Here is a 20,853-nt window from a genome sequence, read left to right as displayed (position 1 = left end):
GAGAGAGGAGGAAGCAGGTGCCCTGCTGAGCAGAGAGCCCTATGTGGGGCTCGATCCATCATGACCTGAGCCGAAGGCAGAGGCTTTAACCCATTGAGCCACCCAGGCGCCCCTGTTTATATACAGTTTTATTGTGTCTCAGATAGATAGTTTTGATATTTTGCGTGTGTTCAAATGGAGATTCTACATGATGCAGAAACCATGGGGATAACCCCTGTGTTTTAAGATGATAAAGACCTTTTGGTGGGTTTCACTTTAAAGAAGATGATTCCTTAGAACAGGTTTTTCTTTATTTTTTACTGCCTGGTAACTTGAGAATATGTACAAGGAATACTTAGAAGTAACTGACTGTACCTTATATTTAAGAACACTTTGCGCTCTTGAAACATTTCACTTGTGCATCTGCCTTTTATCGTCTCAAAACTCTGAAGACTACATTGTGTTCTTTCTGTCTGTATTTTGCTACTCATTTTCTCTCAAAAGCTATTACTTCTTTTCTGAACTGCACACATGTACTATAGAAACTCAGCTTCCCAAAGTTACTAAATTCTGTAGCCTTTTTACAGTTACCTTTTTCCTTCAACTCTGCAGTCTTCTACACTACAGGTGGCTCCTCTTCCTCAGTCTTTGTACCTGTGTTCCGATTCTCCTGCCTTTGAGGCTGTTCTTTTTCTTCATTTCTTTGTCCAACTCCTGTGTACAGGTCTTCTTAAATGAAATCAGGTCTCTGCTCTTTGTGCTATATAATCTTTTTCCTTGGAGATTTTAATTTCTCCAAGTTTTAAGTTCCTTCTCTTCTCTATCATGGGTGACCTAGAATCTTGGAGTTGGAAGACATAATGCTTTGCATAAAAATTTACTTGCTTGGTCTGGTGAGTGTTTAGGTCAAGAAATATTTATTAAGACCACAGATTATATGATTTCATTTATACGAAGTGTCCCAAACAGGCAAGTCTCTAGAGCTAGAAAGTAGATTGTTGGTTGCCTTCAGTTAGGGTTAGGGCAGAGAAGGTTGCTGATGGTTAGGAAATTTCTGTTTGTGGTGATGAAAATTTCTAAAATTAGATTTATAGATGATATATTCACAACACTATAAATAAATACCAAACCCCATTGAATTCTATACTTCAAAAGGGTAAATAGTTTATTGTGCAAATTTTATCTCAGGGAAGCTGTTTTTGAAAAAGGAACATTTGTTAAGTACCTACTATGAATTTGGTGATGCTAAGTATTTTCTGATTATTCCACTTAAACTTATTTCAGCACTTTGACTGCTTTTGTCAGTGTTTTCATTAATTTTAAGTCACTTTCCTAGATAATTTCTTAGAATCTTTTTCATCTTTTTCTTCCCTTCCATTCCCAGCTTCAGCTAGCCCAGAATTGTTTTGTAAATCATTCATACTCCCAACTTCCTTCAGTCCATTTTGTTTGTAGTTACTGTGTTAATATAAAAAACCCTAAACCCAGCACTCTGAAGATTTTTTTTTGAAGATTTTATTTATTTATTTGACAGAGAGAGATCACAAGTAGGCAAAGAGGCAGGCAGAGAGAAAGGGGAGGAAGCAGGTTCCCTGCGGAGCAGAGAGCCTGATGTGGGGCTCGATCCCAGGACTCTGGGATCATGACCTGAGCCAAAGGCAGAGGCTTTAACCCACTGAGCCACCCAGGCGCCCCACTCTGAAGATTTTTGAAGTGGACTGGATTGGGAATGGGATTTTGGTGGTTGTGGGAAGTAGGCTACTAGTGACCTTTTACTGCTCCTGGATCCAAACTTTCTCCTGTAGCCAAACTATTTCTAAGTTTCTTTATATATATCACCAATGTTCTTTTGTCCCTGTTTTTGTTCCTGCTGGGCCTCTTGACTCCTGGGTTGCTTCATCTTCTTTGCCAGTTGAAGACCTACGAGTGTTCTTTCAAGATATAGCTCAAATCTTCGTACGTCTTTCACAGAATCTTTCTCATTACCCATGTCTACAGGACTTAAATTTTGTGTGCTAGGTCATCATCTGTTTTCTTGGGCAACATACTGTAGGCATTACTCATTGAAGCATCTGGGCACAAGCCACTTTATATAGCTTACATTCTGGGTACCAACTTGTTAAAATTCCTCTGGGTGAACATGTCTTTTAGCATTGGAATTAGGAGAGCAAGAGCTTTGGAACCATACACTCAGGTTGAAATTCTGGTGCCTTGACTTAGTGCTTCGTGAGTTGAGGCAGTCTTCTGTAACCACTCAGGTTCAGTGCCATCACCTGCCCTCTAAGCTCCATGAGAGCAGAGACCTAGTCTGTTTTCTTTGAGGTTATATTTCCTACATCTAGAACAGTGACTGACAGAAATAGGCATGTGATAAGCATTCAAAGTATTTGTTGAATGAAGGAAGGAATGGAAATAATAACCATGTCCATAGTGCTGGGGTGAGGACTGAGTGAGACAAGGAACATAGATTCCAGAGCAAAGGGCTTTCTCAATTAAAATTAACTGTTTGTTTTTTTTTTTTTTTTTTTCTGGTCTTCTTGAGCCCTTTATCAGTTATTGCAGGATCTGGTTGAGTGTCCACTTTTATTTAGTAGATGCTTGTGTCAATCGGTGTTGTATGAGAGAAACAGAATGAAGAGATTTATTGAAAGGAATTGGCTTATGTGGTTGTGAGAGCTTGCTTGGTCAGTCTAAAATCCATCAGACAGGCAGTCAGGCAGGGTTTGAAAATCTCAAGTAGAAGCTGAAGTCCAGTCCAAGGTGGGATTTCTTCTTCTTCAGAGAAACCTCAGTTCTGTTCTTAAAGCCTTTCAACTGATTGGATCAGGCCTACCCAGATAACTCAGAACACTCTCATTTTCTTAAAGTCATCTGATTAATAATCACTTGCACAAAATACCTTTACAGCAACATCTAGGTTAGTGTTTGATCCGTAGACTATAGCCAGCCAGAGAAACGTGACCATGACAACATCTCTTTGAACATTTCTTTAATTAGCCCATATGTATCATTGGGGGGTGCTTTATTAAACTAGAAATGTAATAAATTCAGAGTACAGTGGAGGGTTTTGTGATATGCTGCAGATTCCATTCACTTCTTAACCATTTATGAGCATGTGTTTTTTTTTTTTTAATTTTATTTATTTGAGAGAGAGAGACAGTGAGAGAGAGAATGAGCGAGGAGAAGGTCAGAGAGCGAAGCAGACTCCCCATGGAGCTGGGAGCCTGATGTGGGACTCGATCCCGGGACTCCAGGATCACGCCCTGAGCCGGAGGCAGTCGTCCAACCAACTGCGCCACCTAGGCGTCCCATGAGCATGTGTTTTGTGTCAAATACTGTGTTATATATGAGCTCAAGGAACTCACATTTTGGCCTGAAAGAGAAACAAGTGGCTAGGTACCACAGTTCATTGATTTAGTAGTTATTTATAGGGATAAGTATAGGGATCATAGAGGAGAGACACCTAAGTTTGCTGATCTTTTTAGTAGTGAGGGTTTTTTTTTTTTTAAGGTTTTATTTATTTATGAGAGAGAAAGAAAGAGGCAGACAGAGAGAGGGAGAAGCAGGCTTCCTGCTGAGCAGAGAGCCTGCCACGGGGCTGGATCCCAGGGCCCTGGGATCATTGACCCAAGCCAAAGGCAGATGCCTAACTGACTGAGCCACCCAGACGCCCCTGAGGTTTTTAAAAATACTATCTTAGCTGAGATAGCATGATGAACAAGAGTTATCTAAGTAAAAGAAGGGAGAGGATAAGTAGATACCAGGTAGCAGGAATACTGTTTTCTTATCTAGTTGCAGGAAATAATGTTGTATATTGGGGGAATTAAAAATAGCTCAGAATAGATGGGAGATAAACCTGGTACATGAGTTGGGTGGGGAGAAATGTAGGGTGTTGCTTGTGGAGGACAGGGAAAGAGGAGCTGTGCCCATAAGTTACATTCTGTAGAGTCTTGTAAACTGGGAAAGCTTATTAAGAAGTTGGGCTTTCTCTAGAGTGGTGGTGAGCCAAAGAAGAGGTTTAAAGAGGAAAGTAATTGAATTGGTCAATTTGAGCTTTAGAAAGTGTGTTCTCAAATAGACTTGGTATTTGTGGGGCAGAGATGTGGTACTTGGAGAAATGAAGCCTGGGAGACAAGGTAGGAAGCTGGTGAGTAATGAAGTGGCAGTGTGAAGTCACTATAGTCAAGGGAAAATGAGCAGGTAGTGATTGATTGGACCTGGGCCTAGGATTGGAGGTTGAGGGAAAACTCAAGGATTACACAGAGCTTTTTAGATGGTGAGTCATTCAGGAAGAAGAATATAGGCATCAGGGCACCGGGCTGGGTCATTTGCTAGAGCACACAACTCTTACTTTTAGAGTTGTGAATTCAAGCTCCACATTGGGAATGGAGCCTAGATACATACATACCTATGTACATAAATATTATATATGTAAGTATATATTATATGTATATCTCCAGATATGTATATGGAGAGGGAGAGAGAAGATATATGAGTTGGGAGCAAAGGAAAGAGCTTTAGGCTAATTTCTGGACTTGGGAAGTAATGACTTCTTGTTGTAAATGAAGCCTGGAAAGTGGGTGTGGTAGTGAGGTGAGGGTAGAACACACTGCAGATCTGCTGAGGAAAGAAAGTGGAGGGACTTTTAACTGGTGGGTGATGGAGGCGTGCGTGGCATAGATGATTAATACAGTCAGAGTGTGGAGACCGTGTTTATTCTCCCACTGCTGTGTACCTGGCTGCTATGTGCAGCACTCTCAAGTCTCTTACGGTACGCTTTTCCCCCAGGTACACAATTCTGTAAGATCCAGCCCATGAAAGGAAGAGTTTTAGAGCTGTGCTGATTGAAGGCCAGGCATTCAAAAGAAATATGACTGCTTCCTAAATAAATGTGTTAGTATGGGAATTGTGCAGCATACTCTTTTTTTGGTTGACTATTTTTTTTTTTAAACCTCATTGTTGAAGACATTACCAATTAACTCCTTTTATATATGTTCACTGTCAGTCAGTGCAGTTCAAGTCCCTGAACTTCTCTGAATCTCATATTCTAATGAAATAGAAATTTAGATGAGATGATTTTCTATATGACTTTATGAAGTACAATAAATGGGGATAATATAATAAGCTAAAATATAATTTGAGCTCAGATTTCATACTTGCAGTGGCAAGTATTTCTCTCTCTCGCTCTTTTTTTTTTTTTTAAAGGATTTTATTTATTTATTTGAGAGAGAATGGGAGCACAAGCATGGGGAGTGGCATAGTCAGAGAGAGAAGCAGCTCCCTGCTGAGCAGGGATCCTGAAATGGGCTCGATCCCGGACCCTAGGGTCATGACCTGAGCTGAAGGCAGACACTTAACTGACTGAGCCATGCAGGTGCCTCGATTTCTCTTACTTTTGATTGAAATTGAGATCCAGTAAAAACACCAGACAAACTGCTGAAAAAGTACTGGCTATTTCTTCTGTGCGTATGTAGCCATAGTTGCTAGCCACTAGGGGTCAGGCTCTTCATAAACAGTTAATGCCCTCCAAAAGTTCCCAGTGCACACTATTTGACTCTAGAATTGTTGCATTTTGTTAGACTATTCTGTGTCTCCAGCCCCAGCTAAACATGCTTGGTGGTTGCATATTTATTTCAATTTATAATGAATACAATTTTGAGAATTCTTTTGGCATTCTGATTTGGCCTTGCATAATTGGAGTAAGAAAGCATTGAAGTCCCCAGTATGAGTGCTATGGTATCTTTGTTTCCTCCTAGTGTCATTTTGTAGTTGACATTTGAAAAAATTGAAATGTTAGAATATCTGTCTCTTCACAGATAAGGGAACAGTTTACCTCTTACCTTTCACAGATTTCTTTAACTTTCACTTTGATTGTTTCTAGAAGTTACTTATTTTTTAAAAAGGTCTTCTTTCTTTAGTAACCAAATAGAATTAAGTAATAGTTTTGGACTAAGGGGTGGGTATTTTCAATGGGTCATAGCGAGGAATCCAGAAATTTCCTTCTTTTAATTGGTATATAAGAGCCAAAATAACTTAGTATGGAAGAGATAAATAGATGATACATAATTTGTATTCCTTTGGGGACTTACTTTTGAATAATTTTTCTGATGAAATTTAAGAAACTGTTCATAGATTTGTGTTCACATTAACAAAGTAATTACTAACTGTTTTTTAAAGCATTTCAAAAGAATTTTAGAAAAAACTTACTTCGGGGTGCCTGAGTGGCTCAGTCGGTTAAGCCTTTGCCTTCAGCTTGGGTCCCTGCTCAGCTCAGAGTCTGCTTCTCCTTTTGCCTCTTTCCCTATCCGCTCTTGTGTTTTCTCTCTCTCTCTCTCTCTCTCTGTCACTCTGTCCCAATAAATAAAATCTTTCAAAAACAAAAAAAGAAAAAACTTATTGCACTTAGAAAAAACAAGTTTACCAGGGTGCCTGGTGGCTCAGTCAGTTAAGTGTCTGCTTTCGGCTCAGATCATGATCCTGGAGTCCTGGGATTGAACCCCACATGGGGCTCCCTGCTCAATCGGGAGTCTGCTTCTCCTTCTCCCACTCCTCCTGCTCATGCTCTCTCTGTCTCTCTTACTCTCTCAAATAGATAAAATCTTAAACACACACACACACGTTTCCCTAAATGCTTCAAAAATTTTTTAAATGGCAATCTGTCCCTTATGAAAATACTTTTTTTTTCTTAAAGATTTTATTTATTTATTTGACAGATTGAGATCACAAGTAGGCAGAGAGGCAAGCAGAGGGGGTGGGGCAGGCTCACTGCTGAGCAGAGATCCCGATGCGGGGCTCGATCCCAGGACCCTGAGATCATGACCTGAGCCGAAGGCAGAGGCTTCAACCCACTGAGCCACCCAGGTGCCCCCATTATGAAAATACTTTTGTGTAAGACTATAGAATTTGGGTATTGGTCCAGAATAATGACAAGTCTCATTGATCATTAAATTGGTGTTTTAGTAAATGCTTTGTAAACATAACCTTACATTTAAGTAATAGTCTTCTTAGATTAAAAGTGATGCTTTCACTTTCCTTGAAAGCACTGCTATTGTTCACTCCCTCTTTTCTTTCTTCTTTTCTTCTTTTTCATTTCTTTCTTTCTTTCTGCTTTATTTGGTTCTAGGACAGAATGCTGATAATTTTACTACACTTTTTTTATAGTCACAAATAGGTATACTTCTTTTATCTCTGTCTTTCTCTGAATCATCCAACACTATAATTTTTCCTAATTACAAATTAATTTCAGATGATTCACACTGCCTATTAAAATGCAGGTCCACATACTAGTTCTCTTCATCTAAGGGATACATAGTAGGTACAGTGATACCTTTGAATCCCTAGAAAATTGGCACTCTAAGTTGTTTATATACTGTCCTCAAGTGGCATCCTTAGTATATTCACTTTTTTCTGATCGCACCCTATTTTTATTTTGTTATTCTTTTCTATAAGTAGTTAATAGATCCTGAATCAAGATTGATATGTCTAAATGATTGAAAACCATCTTTACTTAGGCATGTTCAAATTTGTTGGCTCTGCTAATATTTATAATGCTATATACATATGATATTTAATCTAAGTAATCTTTATATGTTAATTTTTAACAAATCATGTCCAGTGATCATTCATATATTATGTAATTACCCATTTAAAATATACAATTCATAGGTTTTTGATATTAGTTTTTCAAAATGTAGCTATATATATTTGTATATATATATATAAAAATAATATAAATTTGCCATTTTAATCATTTTTAAATGTTCAATTCAGTGGCATTAATTAAATTCATATTTCTGTATGTATAAATAACTGTAACCGTTATTTAAGACTTTTTTTATCATGCCAAGCAGTGCTCTGCAGTCATACAACAATTGCTCTCCATTTCCCCCTACACCCAGCCTGTGGTAAGCTCTCATCTCCTTTCTGCCCCAATGAATCTGACTAGTCTAGATATTTCATATAAGTGGAATTGTTCACTATTTTACTTTTGTATATGGATTATTTCACTTACATGAAGTTTTCAGGGTTTGTCATGTTGTATGTATCAGTATTTCCTTCCCTTTTCATAGCTGAATAATATTCCATTACATGTATATACTGTATTGCTTTTATTAATCTGTGGATGGGCACTTGGGTTGTTCCCACCTTTTGGCGATTGTAAGTAATGCTGCTCTGAATATTGGTGCACGGGAACCCATGTTAATCTCTTTGCTTCAGATTCTTTTGGGTTATACTTAAGAGGAATTACTTGGGGGTCAAATGGTAATTCAGCAATCAGTTTTTTGAGTAACTACCAAACTATTTTCTGCAGTGGCTGTAAATTCCTGTAAGCATTGTGTACTTACTAATTTCTCCACATCCTTGCCAGTATTTGTAATTTTCCATTTTTTCTGATAATAGCCATCTGAGTAGGTGTGAAGTATAGTATGATCACTTTTAATTTTTCAAATTTTTTTTTTCCAAAACTGAAATCACTTAAGTATGGTACAAATGATTACATATAGATTCAGGGTTTCCACAAATAGATTTATGCTGTCTTCTAAACTTATTTATTACAGAGATAGGTATTCATATTTTGTATCATCTGTATAAAATCATGTGTATGTATTAATATAAATTTAAATCCTAAAAAAGGCAGAGCACTCAACATTGAGACTTAAAATCAATGAAATGAAATATAAATAAGGAGTTAAAAATAAATAAGCATAATAATATTTTTAACATTCGTTGAGGACATTAAAATTTTTTCTGTTCTAAATACTTTTTATTTTTCTATTAACTGAATTATAGTTGACATACAATAGTATATTAGTTTCGGGTATACAACATAGTGATTCGACATTTATAAACATTATGGGGGCTCCTGGCTGGCTCAAGTGGTTAAGTGTTGGACTCATGATTTCAGCTTAGGTCGTGATCTCAGGGTTATGAGATTGAGCCCCACTTTGGCCTCTGAGCTGCATGTAATGCCTGCTTAAGATTCTCTCCCTCTCTTTCTGCCCCACCCCCTGCTCACATGCACGTTACATGTTCTCTCTCTCTTGAAAAAAAATTAAAATAAACATGATGAAATACTTTTCATGATAAGTAGTTACCATCTGTCACCATAAAAGGTTATACAATATTATTGACTATTTCCTATGCTGTCCTTTATATCCCTATGATTTCTTTATTTTGTAATTGGAAGTTAGTACCTCTTCATCCCTTTCACCTATTTTTCCCATCCCTTCACTCTGTACCACCCCTCCCACTCTCCACCCCCCACCCCCAAAAGCCATCATTTTGTACTCTGTATTTGAGTCTCTTTTGGGTTTTTTGTTGCCCGCTAATTTGTTTTGTTTTGTTTTGTTTTTTTAGGTTCTGCATGTAAGTGAAATCATATGGTATTTGTCTTTCTGAGTTCTTTCACTTAGTGTAATACCTTCTAGGTCCACCCATGTTGTTGAAAGTGACAAGATCTCATTCTTCTTTTGGATGAGTAATAATGCATTGTATATATATACCACGTCTTCTTTATCCATTCATTTGTCAGCAGATACTTAGATTTCTTCTATATCTTGGCTCTTGTAAATAATACAACAGCAATGACAGGCATTCATTAATCTTTCCCAATAAGTGTTTTTGTTTTCCTTGGGTAAATAACCAGAAGTGGAATGACTTAGTGTTTTGAGGAATCTCTATACTGTCTTCCAAAAGTTGCTATACCAATTTACATGCCCACCAATAGTTCAGCAAGGTTCCCTTTCCCCCACATTTTTGTCAACACTTGTTATTTCTCGTCTTTTCAAGGATAGCCTTTGTGACTGGTGTGAGGTGATATCTCATTGTGGTTTTGATTTGTATTTGGTGATTAGTGATATTGAGCATCTTTTCATATAGCTGTTGGCTATTTGTTGTCTTTGGGAAAATGTCTATTCAGGTTCTTCTGCCTATTTTTTTAATTGATTTTTTTTTTTTAGTTGTATTGATTCTTTGTATATTTTGGATATTAGCCTCTTATCATTTGTATTATTTGCACATATCTTCTCCCATTCAGTAGATATTGCCTTTTTATTTTGTTGGTTTCCTTCACTGAGGAAAAGCTTTTTAGTTTGATGTAGTCCCATTTGTTTATTTTTGTTTTTATTACACTTTCCTAAGGAGACATATCCAAGAAAATATTACTAAGATTAATGTCCAAGAGTTTACCTGTGTTTTCCTTTAGGAGTTTTATGGTTTCAAGTCTTATATATTATGTGTTTAATCCATTTTGAATTTATTTTTATATATGGTGAAAGAAAGTGGTCCACTTTCATTCTTTTGCATGTGACTGTCCAGTTTTACCAACACCATTTATTGAAGAGACTGTCTTTTCCTCACTATATATTCTTGCCTTCTCTGTCACAGATTAAGTAACCATATAAAAATGGGTTTATTTCTGGGCTCTGTATGATGTTCCATTATTCTATGTGTCTCTTTTTGCACCAGTACTGTACTGTTTTGATTACCATAGCTTTGTAGTAGAGCTTGGATCTGGAATTGTGATACTTACAGTATCACAAGTTTCTTTCTCAAGTTTGCTTTGTCTATTTGGGTTCTTTTGTGGTTCTGTATAAATGTTAGGATTATTTTGATTCTGTAAAAAACACTGTTGGTATTCTGATAGGGATTGCATTGAATTTTTTTAATTGCTTTGGATAGTTTGGACATTTTAACAGTATTCTTCAAGTCCCTGAGCATGTTCTATCTTTACATTTGTTTGTATCAGCATCATTTCATTTCCTCTGTGTCTTACTGTTTTCATTATATGGGTCTTTTACCTCCTTGATTAAGTTTATTCCTAGGGTTTTTTTTTTTTGTTTTTTTGTTTTTGTGTAATAGTAAATGGAATTACGTTTTTAATTCTCTTTCTGCTAGTTTATTATTAGTGTATAAATTTCCATATATTAATTTTCTGTCTTGCAACTTCACTGCATTCATTTAATCTAACAGTTTTTTGGTGGAGTCTTTAGGATTTTCTATATATATTACCATGTTATTTGTGAATAGTAACAGAATGGATGCCTTTTTTTTCTTTTGCTTGCCTGATTTTTGTGGCTGGGACTTCCAGTACTGTGTGAAATAAAAAAGAGAGGAATGGACATCCTTGTATTGTTACTCATCTTAGAGGAAAAGTTTTCACTTTTTCACCACTGAGTATGATGTTAACTGCAGGTTTGTCTTATATGGCCTTTATTATGTTGAAGTATACTCTCTCTTTACCCACTTTGTTGAGAGTTTTTAATATGAATGATGTTGGATTTTGTGAAGTGATTTCTCTGCATCTATTGAGATAATCATATGATTTTTATCGTTCATTTTGTTAATCTGGTGTATCGTGTTGATTGATTTGAAGATACTGAACCATCTTTGATCTTGGGAATAAATCTTACATGGTCATGGTGAAGATCCTTTTAATGTATTGCTGAATCTGGTTTGCTAATTTTTTTTTGAGGATTTTTGCCTTTATGTTCATCAGGAATATTGGCCTGTAATTTTCTTTTTTTTTTGTAATGTCTTTGGTTTTAGGTACCAAATGAGTAATGCTGACCTTATAAAATGAATCTGGAAGCATTCCTTCTCCTCAGTTTTTCAGACTTTTTGAGAAGACTAAGTATTAGCTCTTTCTTAAATGTTTGATAGAACTCATCTGTGAAGCCACCTGGTCCTCAACTTTTGTTTGTTGGGAGTTTTTTATTATTGGTTCATTTTCATTACTAGTAATCAGTCTGTGTCTGTTCAGATCTTCTCTTTCTTCCTGATTTAGTCTTGGAAGATTTGTATGTTTTTAGGAGTTTATCCATTTCATCTAGGTTGTCCCGTTCGTTGGCATTTAATTTTTCATAGTAGTCTTAACAATCCCTTCTATTTCTGTAGTGTTGGATATAATTTGTCCTCTTTTGTATTTTATTTTTTTTAAATATTTTATTTATTTATTTGACAGAGAGAGAAAGAGAATAAGCAGGGGGAACAGCTGAGGGAGAAGGAGAAGCAGGCTCCCTGCTGAGCAGGGAGCCCGATATGGGACTCAATCCCAAGTGCCCGGGATCATGACCTGAGCCAAAGGCAGACACTTAACTGTGCTACGCAGGCATCCTGTTTCTGATTTTATTTATTTGAATCCTCTTTTTTGCTTGATGTGTCTGGTAAAGATTTATCAATTTTGTTTATCTTTTCAAAGAATCAGTTCTTGGTTTCATAGATTTTTTTTCCTTGTTTTTGTCTCTACTGTGTCTGTTTCTAGTCTAATCTTAATATTTCCTTGATTCTACTAACTTTGGGCATTGTTACTGGGCTGGTTTTTAGTGCCTTTACGTGTAAGGTTAAATGGTTTGAGACTTTTTTGGTTTCCTTGAGGTAGGCTTGAATAGCTTTAAACTTTTTTTTGAGGTTTTCTTTTGCTTTGTCTGAAAGATTTTGAACTGCTTTGTTTCCATTTTCATTTGTCTGAATGTATTTTTTTTAATTTCCTTTTTGATTTCTTTGTTGACACAATGGTTGTTTGGTAGCATGTTTAGCCTCTGTGTATTTGTGTTTTTGCCTAGTTTTTGTAATTGATTTCTAGTTTAAAACCATTGTAGTCAGAAAAGATACTTGATATGATTTCAGTTTTCTTAAATTTATTGAGATTTGTTTTATGGCTTAATATGTAAGCCTGGAGAATGTTCCATGTATACTTGAAGAGAATGTGTGTTCTGCTGTTCTTGATGAGGTGTTCTGTGTATATTCAGTCCATCTAGCCTAATGTGTCCTTAAAGCCATTCGTTCCTTGATTGATTTTCTGCCTGAATGATCTATCTATTGATGTAAGTGGATTTGTTAAAAGTTCCCTAGTATGTTCACTTTTAAAACAGCCTGTATGTGCAATTTACTTTGTAACACAGTTACAGCCAGCTATAGCAGTGTTGTACTTCTTTGGTAACTTTGTAAGTAGGGTAATTTGGGGCCATTTGTTTAATCCCTAACAGATAAGTAATTAATTATATAGTGGCTTCTACTGCAAGTCACTATGTTTTTTTTGTTTTTTGTTGTTTTTTTTTGTTTTGTTTTGTTTTGTTTTTTAAAGTAAACTCTGCACTCAGTGTGGAGCTTGAACTAATGACCCCAAGATCAAGAGCTGCATGCTCTATGACTGAGCCAAACAGGTGCCCCGACAAGTTACTGTGTCTTACAGGGGTTATGGTAGTGAGTGGAAATTAGCCTTTTCCTTCAAGGAACCAAAGTCATGTGTCATATAAGACATGTATACCTACAAGCCCTACAAAAGAAAAAGCATGCTATGCATGGTATTAGAGGTGCTCATAATAGGGAGAGCCAGAGCTAGATCAGGCAGAAAAAGGACAGCAGTAAAGAGATAGGCCTTGAAGGATGAGTGTAATTTCAATAGTGTGAAACTAGACCATTAATTCAGGAGGTTCCCAAAGGGGTATCTGACCCCGATCTATGGGCAGTTCACAGATGGTTTATAGGAAATGGTTTAATTGAAAACGTTAGACTAAGAGATTGATTTTTTTCTTTAAAATTCAAAACAAGAATCAAAATTTCAAAAATTCATTTCTTTGTTTTTTTCCCCTAATTTTTAAAAAAGTTAAAATAATTCTGGCATAGCAGGCATCTTATATTTATAAAAGCATTATTTCTTGAAATTGTATTCTGTAAGCTTTGATGGAAATGTGTGTTTGGACTATTTTAAGTACTATACCATGGTTCTTTACTTTTCATAGTATATAGTACATAATTTTTTGTGTCATATACTATCACAGTATATACTGGAATATTTTTGAAGATACACTAAGGAAGCAAGATTCCCTTCTGGAGTTGTGTGTTGGCTATGACACTTCTACAAATATTTAAAAATAAATTTTAATTTTTGTTACATATTTACATAATTCTCATTTGATCCTTAGGAAAACACTGAGAGACAGGGCAACAAATACTCTCGTTTCATGGGAAGTAAACTTGAGGGTTTTTTTTGTTTTTTGTTTCTTAAAAAATATTTATTTATTTGAGAGTGAGACAGAGCATGAGAGGGGGGTGGGTCAGAGGGAGGAGAAGACTCCCCACTGAGTGGGGAGCCCGAAGTGGTCCTGGATCCTGGGATTCCCAAGGCAAATGCTCAACCCTTCAAGCAACTGAGCCACCCAGGTACCCCTAAACTTGAGGTTTTGAGTGGTGACCAGCCCGGTGGAAGGTAGTGGAAACCGTAGATACAAAATCTAGTGTTCTTTGTGTGTTGCTCCTAGAACTAAGTATTTAGGTTAATGCAGTTCTCATAACTGGAAGGATAGCAAGTACTTAAGCTGTTTGGTTTTTAAAAATTATAATACTTTATCTTAAAGCTTTGTCTCTGATTTTATAAGGAATGTGAGCTATCAGTAGGTATCACTCCTGAAACATATCAGGGAAATGATGAGCTTTTTGAGATGGTGATACTTAAAATTAGCCTGTCATGTTGTTGGAGCACTGAGGAAAGAATCACCCTTTTCACATGGATATAATGGATTTCATACAGCATTTGAGCATTATACACTGAATACATACGTAATCTTTTCCCTCTAGGTGGCCCTCTGAGTCTGTATAGATTTGGACTACTGAGAAATGTGTGCTCTTCTACCTTTATTTTGCCCTGCTTTGGGGCCATGCATTACATTTATAAAGTAATGAAATAAGAAATCTATTGGATATGTAACAGCAGGCACTCAGTTTAAAACACATTTGGGAAAGGAAATAACAAAGCAAGTTAGAACAAATATTTGTTTATTACATGCCCAAAAACTTTGGGGGAAGGAGGAGAGACAGACAAGTGAACTGTAGTGCCTTTGCACTGTAACAGGGTCTAATAAGTAAAGGTTTATTATATTTCTACAACATACTTCATTTTCTTGGACCTAATCATATGAACTCTGTTTTGAGACCATTTTCTTGAACAAAGGAGTGGTCAATTATCTGTATCTTTTATGTTCCAGAAAATGTGGTTTTAAAAATGGATTAGGGCACTTGGGTGGCTAAGTCTGTTGAGCATCTTGCTCTAGGTTTTGGCTCAAGTCACCATCTCAGGGTTGTGGGATGGAGGCCTGCATTGGGCTCTGTTTAGCGAGGAGTCTGCTTGAGATTCTCTCTCTCCCTCTGCCCCTACTCCCACTCACTTGCTCTCTCTTAAATAATAATTTTTAAATAATTTTTATTGTTATTTAAATTTAAATTTATTTAAATTTTATTTAAATTTAATATATTATTTTTATTTAAATTTTAAATAATTTTTTAAAAGAATTAAAATAATTACTTATGATTCTGAAAATTCCCAACATGAAGAAATGCTTTTGAAGATGTTGATCACAATTACAGAGCAGGAAGTGATCATGTGATGGAATGATGTTTGACAAATTGCACTATTATGAAAATTAATATTTCAGATCTCTTTGTGTTTATAAGCAAGGATCAGCAATTTTGTTTGGAACCATTTTTGTGTGTCATAACACACAAAGTTTGAGTAATCCATAAAGATTATCCCTGGAGAGAGAAGGGAATACAAAAGAGATGTATTATAACATTCAGTTAACCAACAAGGAAAAAAGTCATTTTCTCATCATTCTCTCAAAGTATTAAAAGAATTAAATTATGATAGTGCTATAGTACCAGAAGAAAAGAATTTTAGGGTTTATCTAAAGTGTACTTGTCATTGCTCTCTTTTATTCCCTGACCCTTTTACACTTTGTCCCCTGTAAGATGGCTTTTGCCTTCACCACTATGTTAGAAGAACTTAGGGCTGTCTGGATATTTTTTCATCTTCCACCCTGGGCAGCTCTTCATTCTTTAATGTGGCTTTCTTCCCATGGCACCTGTGGAAAAAGTCTTTGGCTTTTCCCATTCCTCTTTTAATTATTCCTTGTTATTGTAGGCACCTCCTAAATATTGGTATCTTAACAGACTTTATTTGGTCCTTGACATTTTTTCTTTTTTTCCTCCATGGACCATTTTATTTATTTATGTCAGACAGAGTTGTGGCTGTCACTGATGTGGCATTGATTTTCAAGTTCTTGTTTCCTGCCCATTCCTCTCTTGAGCTCCAAACCAAATCTTCACCTGCCCACTGTACCAGTTCTAGAGTAGGTATCCAGTAAACATCTGTGGAATGAATGTACAAATATTTAGAACTTAGCGTCTCCTTTCCCTTCTAAGCCAACCTGTCTTGTCTACTCTCTGTTTTATTGAAACAACTTCAGTGTATCTAAGCTTGACTTGAAAATCTTTGATTCATTCTCCTTTTCCTCATTCCATATTTACCACACAATATCAGTTCCTATCCAGGATTGGGAAAAAGACTGACTTGGGTGCTGCCCCAATGTTCTAAACCTGCTTTAATTGCATTTCAGGCAAGCTTCATTTAGACCTCATCAAAATGCAGTATAAGTTCCCTTTGTCTCTTCCTGCCTCTCCCAAGTTTGTAGGCATGTAATTAATAAATATTCTAATTTGTTTTATTATTTCTTTTCCCAAACTTACATTAAATTGGCTGATGTTATATTGTTGCACTTCATAGTTTATGCATCTTGAAACGTATGCTAATTGAGTGTTTTTTAACCTTACTCTTGCAAATAAATCCCGAAGATTTAAGTGATAAATCAGTATGGGTGGACAGTTCCCAAAAGTTTTTCCGTGTAAATCCTTTAGAACTTCACTGTACACAAAAAGTAAAATGGTATACAGAGTGAGAGAGGATAGCAGAAGTATCTTTTTAAGAACATGAGTAGTGCTTGATATATTAAATGATAAAATCATTTCATTTTATTGTAATAGGGTTAGTAGTTTATATGTAACCAACATAGAAATAGATAAGGTATTATTCTTTTTGAATTGTCTTTGGTAGTAAATTAATAAATTCTGAATGTCTCTTGTGTTTAAACCATTCTCTGTAATATCTTAAATAAGCAGGTACAGTGGGAAACATAACCTTTTGCACTTGGTTAAGAAGTTTTAAAATTTATTTTTGGTTTGGCAAAAGCATAAGTACCTCTTCTGCATTGGGGATAAAATGGAAAAGACTGTGTTAGGAAAATACTTTAATACAATATGGTATGCCAGTGTGGTTGGTGGCTGATGTTCTTGACCTTAGGAATCGTGACTACAGTCTAGTCCTTTTCTCTCTGGATAAGGTTGAGATTAATGGAAGAGTTGCTGAAAATGACTGTATAGATTACCACTTACCTTGTCCCACTTTTTTGTGCCTCCATAGGTACATGGACTATACCGCACAACAGGTGCTAGTTTTGAGAAAGCCCAACAAGAATTTGCAACAGGTGTGATGTCCAACAAAACTGTCCAGACTGCAGCTGCAAATGCAGCTTCAAGTGCAGCAACTAGTGCGGCTCAGAATGCTTTCAAGGGTAACCAGATTTAGAGAGCCCTCCGAAAACACACTGGTACCTTCTGACTGTACTTTTCTCTAGTTACTGTATTCTATAAATATTTTTATGTTCAAAACAGTACACACGGCATGTATATTTCCTGTTCACTTGTGCATGGGCTAAAACCAGAAAAACTTTCTTGTCTTATTACTTACCTAGCAATTTAATATTTTGGTGCCCCCTGCAGAAAAAAATATCACATGCTAAATAAATATTCTCCATATTTTTTGGAGGATGAATGTTCAGCAAATTATTTCAGTGTTGACACACTGAAATTAATATGGTACTTAAGATTAAAAATACATTTAGTACTAGCTGCAGTCTTTCTTTCAAGAATCTTAGACTTAAGGATTACATATTGGAGCATTAAAGTGATACTTCATTCTGTTTTCCCCATTTATATTGGAAGAAATAGGCCATCAGGGACTTAGGGATTTTAAAAATTGGCTTGCTTTTTAGCAGTTTTAGTCACCAGTGAAGAGCCTGTGTGCATTTTGTAGTAGATCATGTAAATTTTATCCTTTTATTTTTGTTCCTTTTTTTTTAGAGTAGTTGATATTTTGATAGCAATCTCTGATCTTGCATGGGCACCACATTTCTTAAAAGAATTAGTATTTTGGCTTCTGCACTGCTTATGGTTGTAGGATTAGGGAGTGCTGATAGAATCAAAGAAGTGGTTTTCTGCAATAGTTTTTTTTTTTTTTAAATAAAAATTTATCAGGATGCAAAGTGAGAACATAATGTGCAGTGCATTATCCAAAAAAGGGTAGATAATAAATGGAATAGAATGTAGTAATGATAATACTGGTTTTTTTTTTAATTTTCAGTATTCGTATCATAGTAGAATATTACTGTATGGAAGCTTTGGTATATTCTTGTGGCTACTCATTTTAACTGAATTGAGATTGTGTTTGGCAGCTCTTTTTTGGGGAGTGTGTAATTTTTAACAGAGGTATTAAAGTCTAGACTAACTCCTTGTCCAAAAAGAACATACAGTATTTCAGGGAATTTTTCTTTTAGCCTCTCATCTGTAGTGGGATTAAAAGAAAAAGACGCTGTTGGTTCACATATACTTGAATCCCTAACGAACCTCAGTCTTTCAATTTTTGAGACAGACTGAATATATTAAAAATTTTCAGCAATAGAAGAAACATTTAACCTGCACCAAACAGGAAAATACAAATATAGATAAATGCATTAATTATGACTACAACCATATTAAAATTGTTATTATGTACCATAGGATATAATTCTTACAGTATACTTGGTTTGAAACTTTGAATCATTTTTAATACTGATTAAATGACTCAAAGACATTTGTAAAGTCATTATATACTGTGTTTTGGAAGTCATTAGCTACTTAAGGTTGCAGAATAATCACTGATTTATTCAACTGGACTTTAAATAAGGATGGTCTATTGGATTATATTATTTGAGACTGCAGAACCTTTTTAAAAAGAGTCAAATGGGCATAAATGGTTAAATCACTTTAATTGTTTTCCCCAAATCTGGAGATGAATGAATTTCATGATGGGGTGGGATGATGAGTTCTCACCATTTATGAGATAAACTTTGTGTGATACTAGGTCACATGGATTCATCTAGATGGTGTTCACATTTGGTTTATTTGGGATTTATTGAAGTAATATACTTAGAAGATATTTCCTTTATTCTAATTAAAATAGGATTCAGAATATAAAGTTAAAGCTGTTTTTATGAATATTTCTGATCAGTGGTAATCTCCCTGTTTTCTCAAATAAGCCAGGTCAAGTTTGTCAGATTCTATAATCTTACTGAAAATCTGATTTATCACAGCGTGCTTTACTGAGTGTGTATTTTACAAACATTCAAAACATTAACCAAAATATAATAGGAGTACTTATGTTCATCATTAATTTATATCTCAAGTCCAAATATTTCTCTTTTTTTTTTTTCAACTACAAATGAATATAGAGACTTGAAAAATACTGAGATACTTTCCTTCAAAAATAGGAAGGCTTCTGTCTTGTAGAAGTCCCCAAAGGTAGCATTGTTAAGTAGCAAATAATTAAAAACAATAGTACCTTTTGGTGTGTGGATAGAGATGTTTTAAAATCTATTTCCTTGGGTTCATACACATTTATGAGAGAAAATTGTTTTTTAAAAACAAATGTGCATTAAAATGATGGCAATACTAACAGTTTGATAAGGTATAGGGCTTTTAAATTCTTACATTCTTTATTCTCCTAACAATAATGGGTAAATGGTCACATTTTCCAGCAAGAGATTGACATTTGTTAATATTTTATATTCAGTACTAACGTTACCCAGTATCACAGTCATGAATTGGTCTTCATTGGTGTAAGCATTCATGTCTTTTTTCAGTTTGTAATATTAAATTGTGGCTATTTTATTTCAAACTAAAATTTGAACACTGGAAAATCATTGCTCGGTGATTTGTAATTTGGGACTTGGATTATTTATCTAGGGATGTATGTATATTTTGTCAGTGAGTAATATTGCGCTGCCATCATAATGAGCGTCATGGTTCTCTATAAATGCCCTCCATCTGTCCCTCTAATGTTGCATGTTTTCAGTGGTTTGGAAGTTTTGTATATTTATTGTATTAACACAGAGTGTCATAAAATAAAATGCTGTTTACTGGATGTTAGTTTGTCTAATTTTAAATATGATATTAGCATTTCAGAGGTAGAGATTATGCTGTGGGCTTAATGTATATAGAAATGTCACATTTAATTTTTAAAGAATCTTTGTATCATTCTATCATGTGCTGAACAAAATAAATAATATAAAAGGCTTCATTAAAAACAGCAACATGAAATGACAATTTTTCTGTTGGATTAGACTTTTTAGGTGGTAGAACATGAGCTTCACTCATATTTTGATCACTTTAGGGTCAAAATACACATACCATCTAGAAGTTAGTGAGATTCAAAATGGAAAACCTGTTTGGTGGCTCAGATTTTTCCTGTGTGTTAAAATGGATGCCTCTGTACTAGTATTGTATTGATTAGCTTAAACTTGTGTTCTGTTTCCTAACCTAGCTACCTGTTGCTATTTTATGTACTGATGAAGGTACCTATTTGTGTATTATTTGATTTTTCACTTGGGTTATCTAAAGAGGATGTAAAAATCTAAAATGTTCTTGGTGAATCTTATTTTGAGCAATATGTGTTAAATTAAAATAGGAACAGCATTTTTCATTTTCTGGGTGTTATCTAAATGAGTTTGGATTTTCATTGGATATATCTTCTATAAATCGTGTTGAACTAATATATAGTTGACATTTTATGGGGAATTTATGTTAAATTGAGTTTATTAGTTTCTATAATTTATTTGTGCTAGTATAATGCTCTCATAGCTATTGCTGTATCTTTTTCTGAAAATGCTGACACATTAACATTTAATTTTATATCTTTACTGGTAAAAATCTATGTATCTATGTTCAAAC

The 20,853-nt window shown here is 35.3% G+C and overlaps 1 protein-coding gene across 1 annotated transcript in view; it reads left to right on the top strand.

Moving 5' to 3' along the window:
• Positions 1–20,598, top strand: part of SCAMP1 (secretory carrier membrane protein 1) — a 124,016-nt gene extending 103,418 nt beyond the window's left edge. Inside the window, exon 9 of the mRNA XM_044266615.1 lies at positions 17,231–20,598. Within this exon, the coding sequence (XP_044122550.1) occupies positions 17,231–17,395 (165 nt within the window). The 3' untranslated portion in view covers positions 17,396–20,598. The remainder of the gene's footprint in view (positions 1–17,230) is intronic.
• Positions 20,599–20,853: the final 255 nt, after the last annotated feature.

This window comes from Neovison vison, chromosome 1, assembly GCF_020171115.1.
Source record: "Neovison vison isolate M4711 chromosome 1, ASM_NN_V1, whole genome shotgun sequence".
NCBI classification, from domain to species: domain Eukaryota; kingdom Metazoa; phylum Chordata; class Mammalia; order Carnivora; family Mustelidae; genus Neogale; species Neogale vison.
The sequence above is the reverse complement of the archived record's forward strand: the minus strand, read 5'-3'. Positions and strand labels throughout refer to the sequence as shown.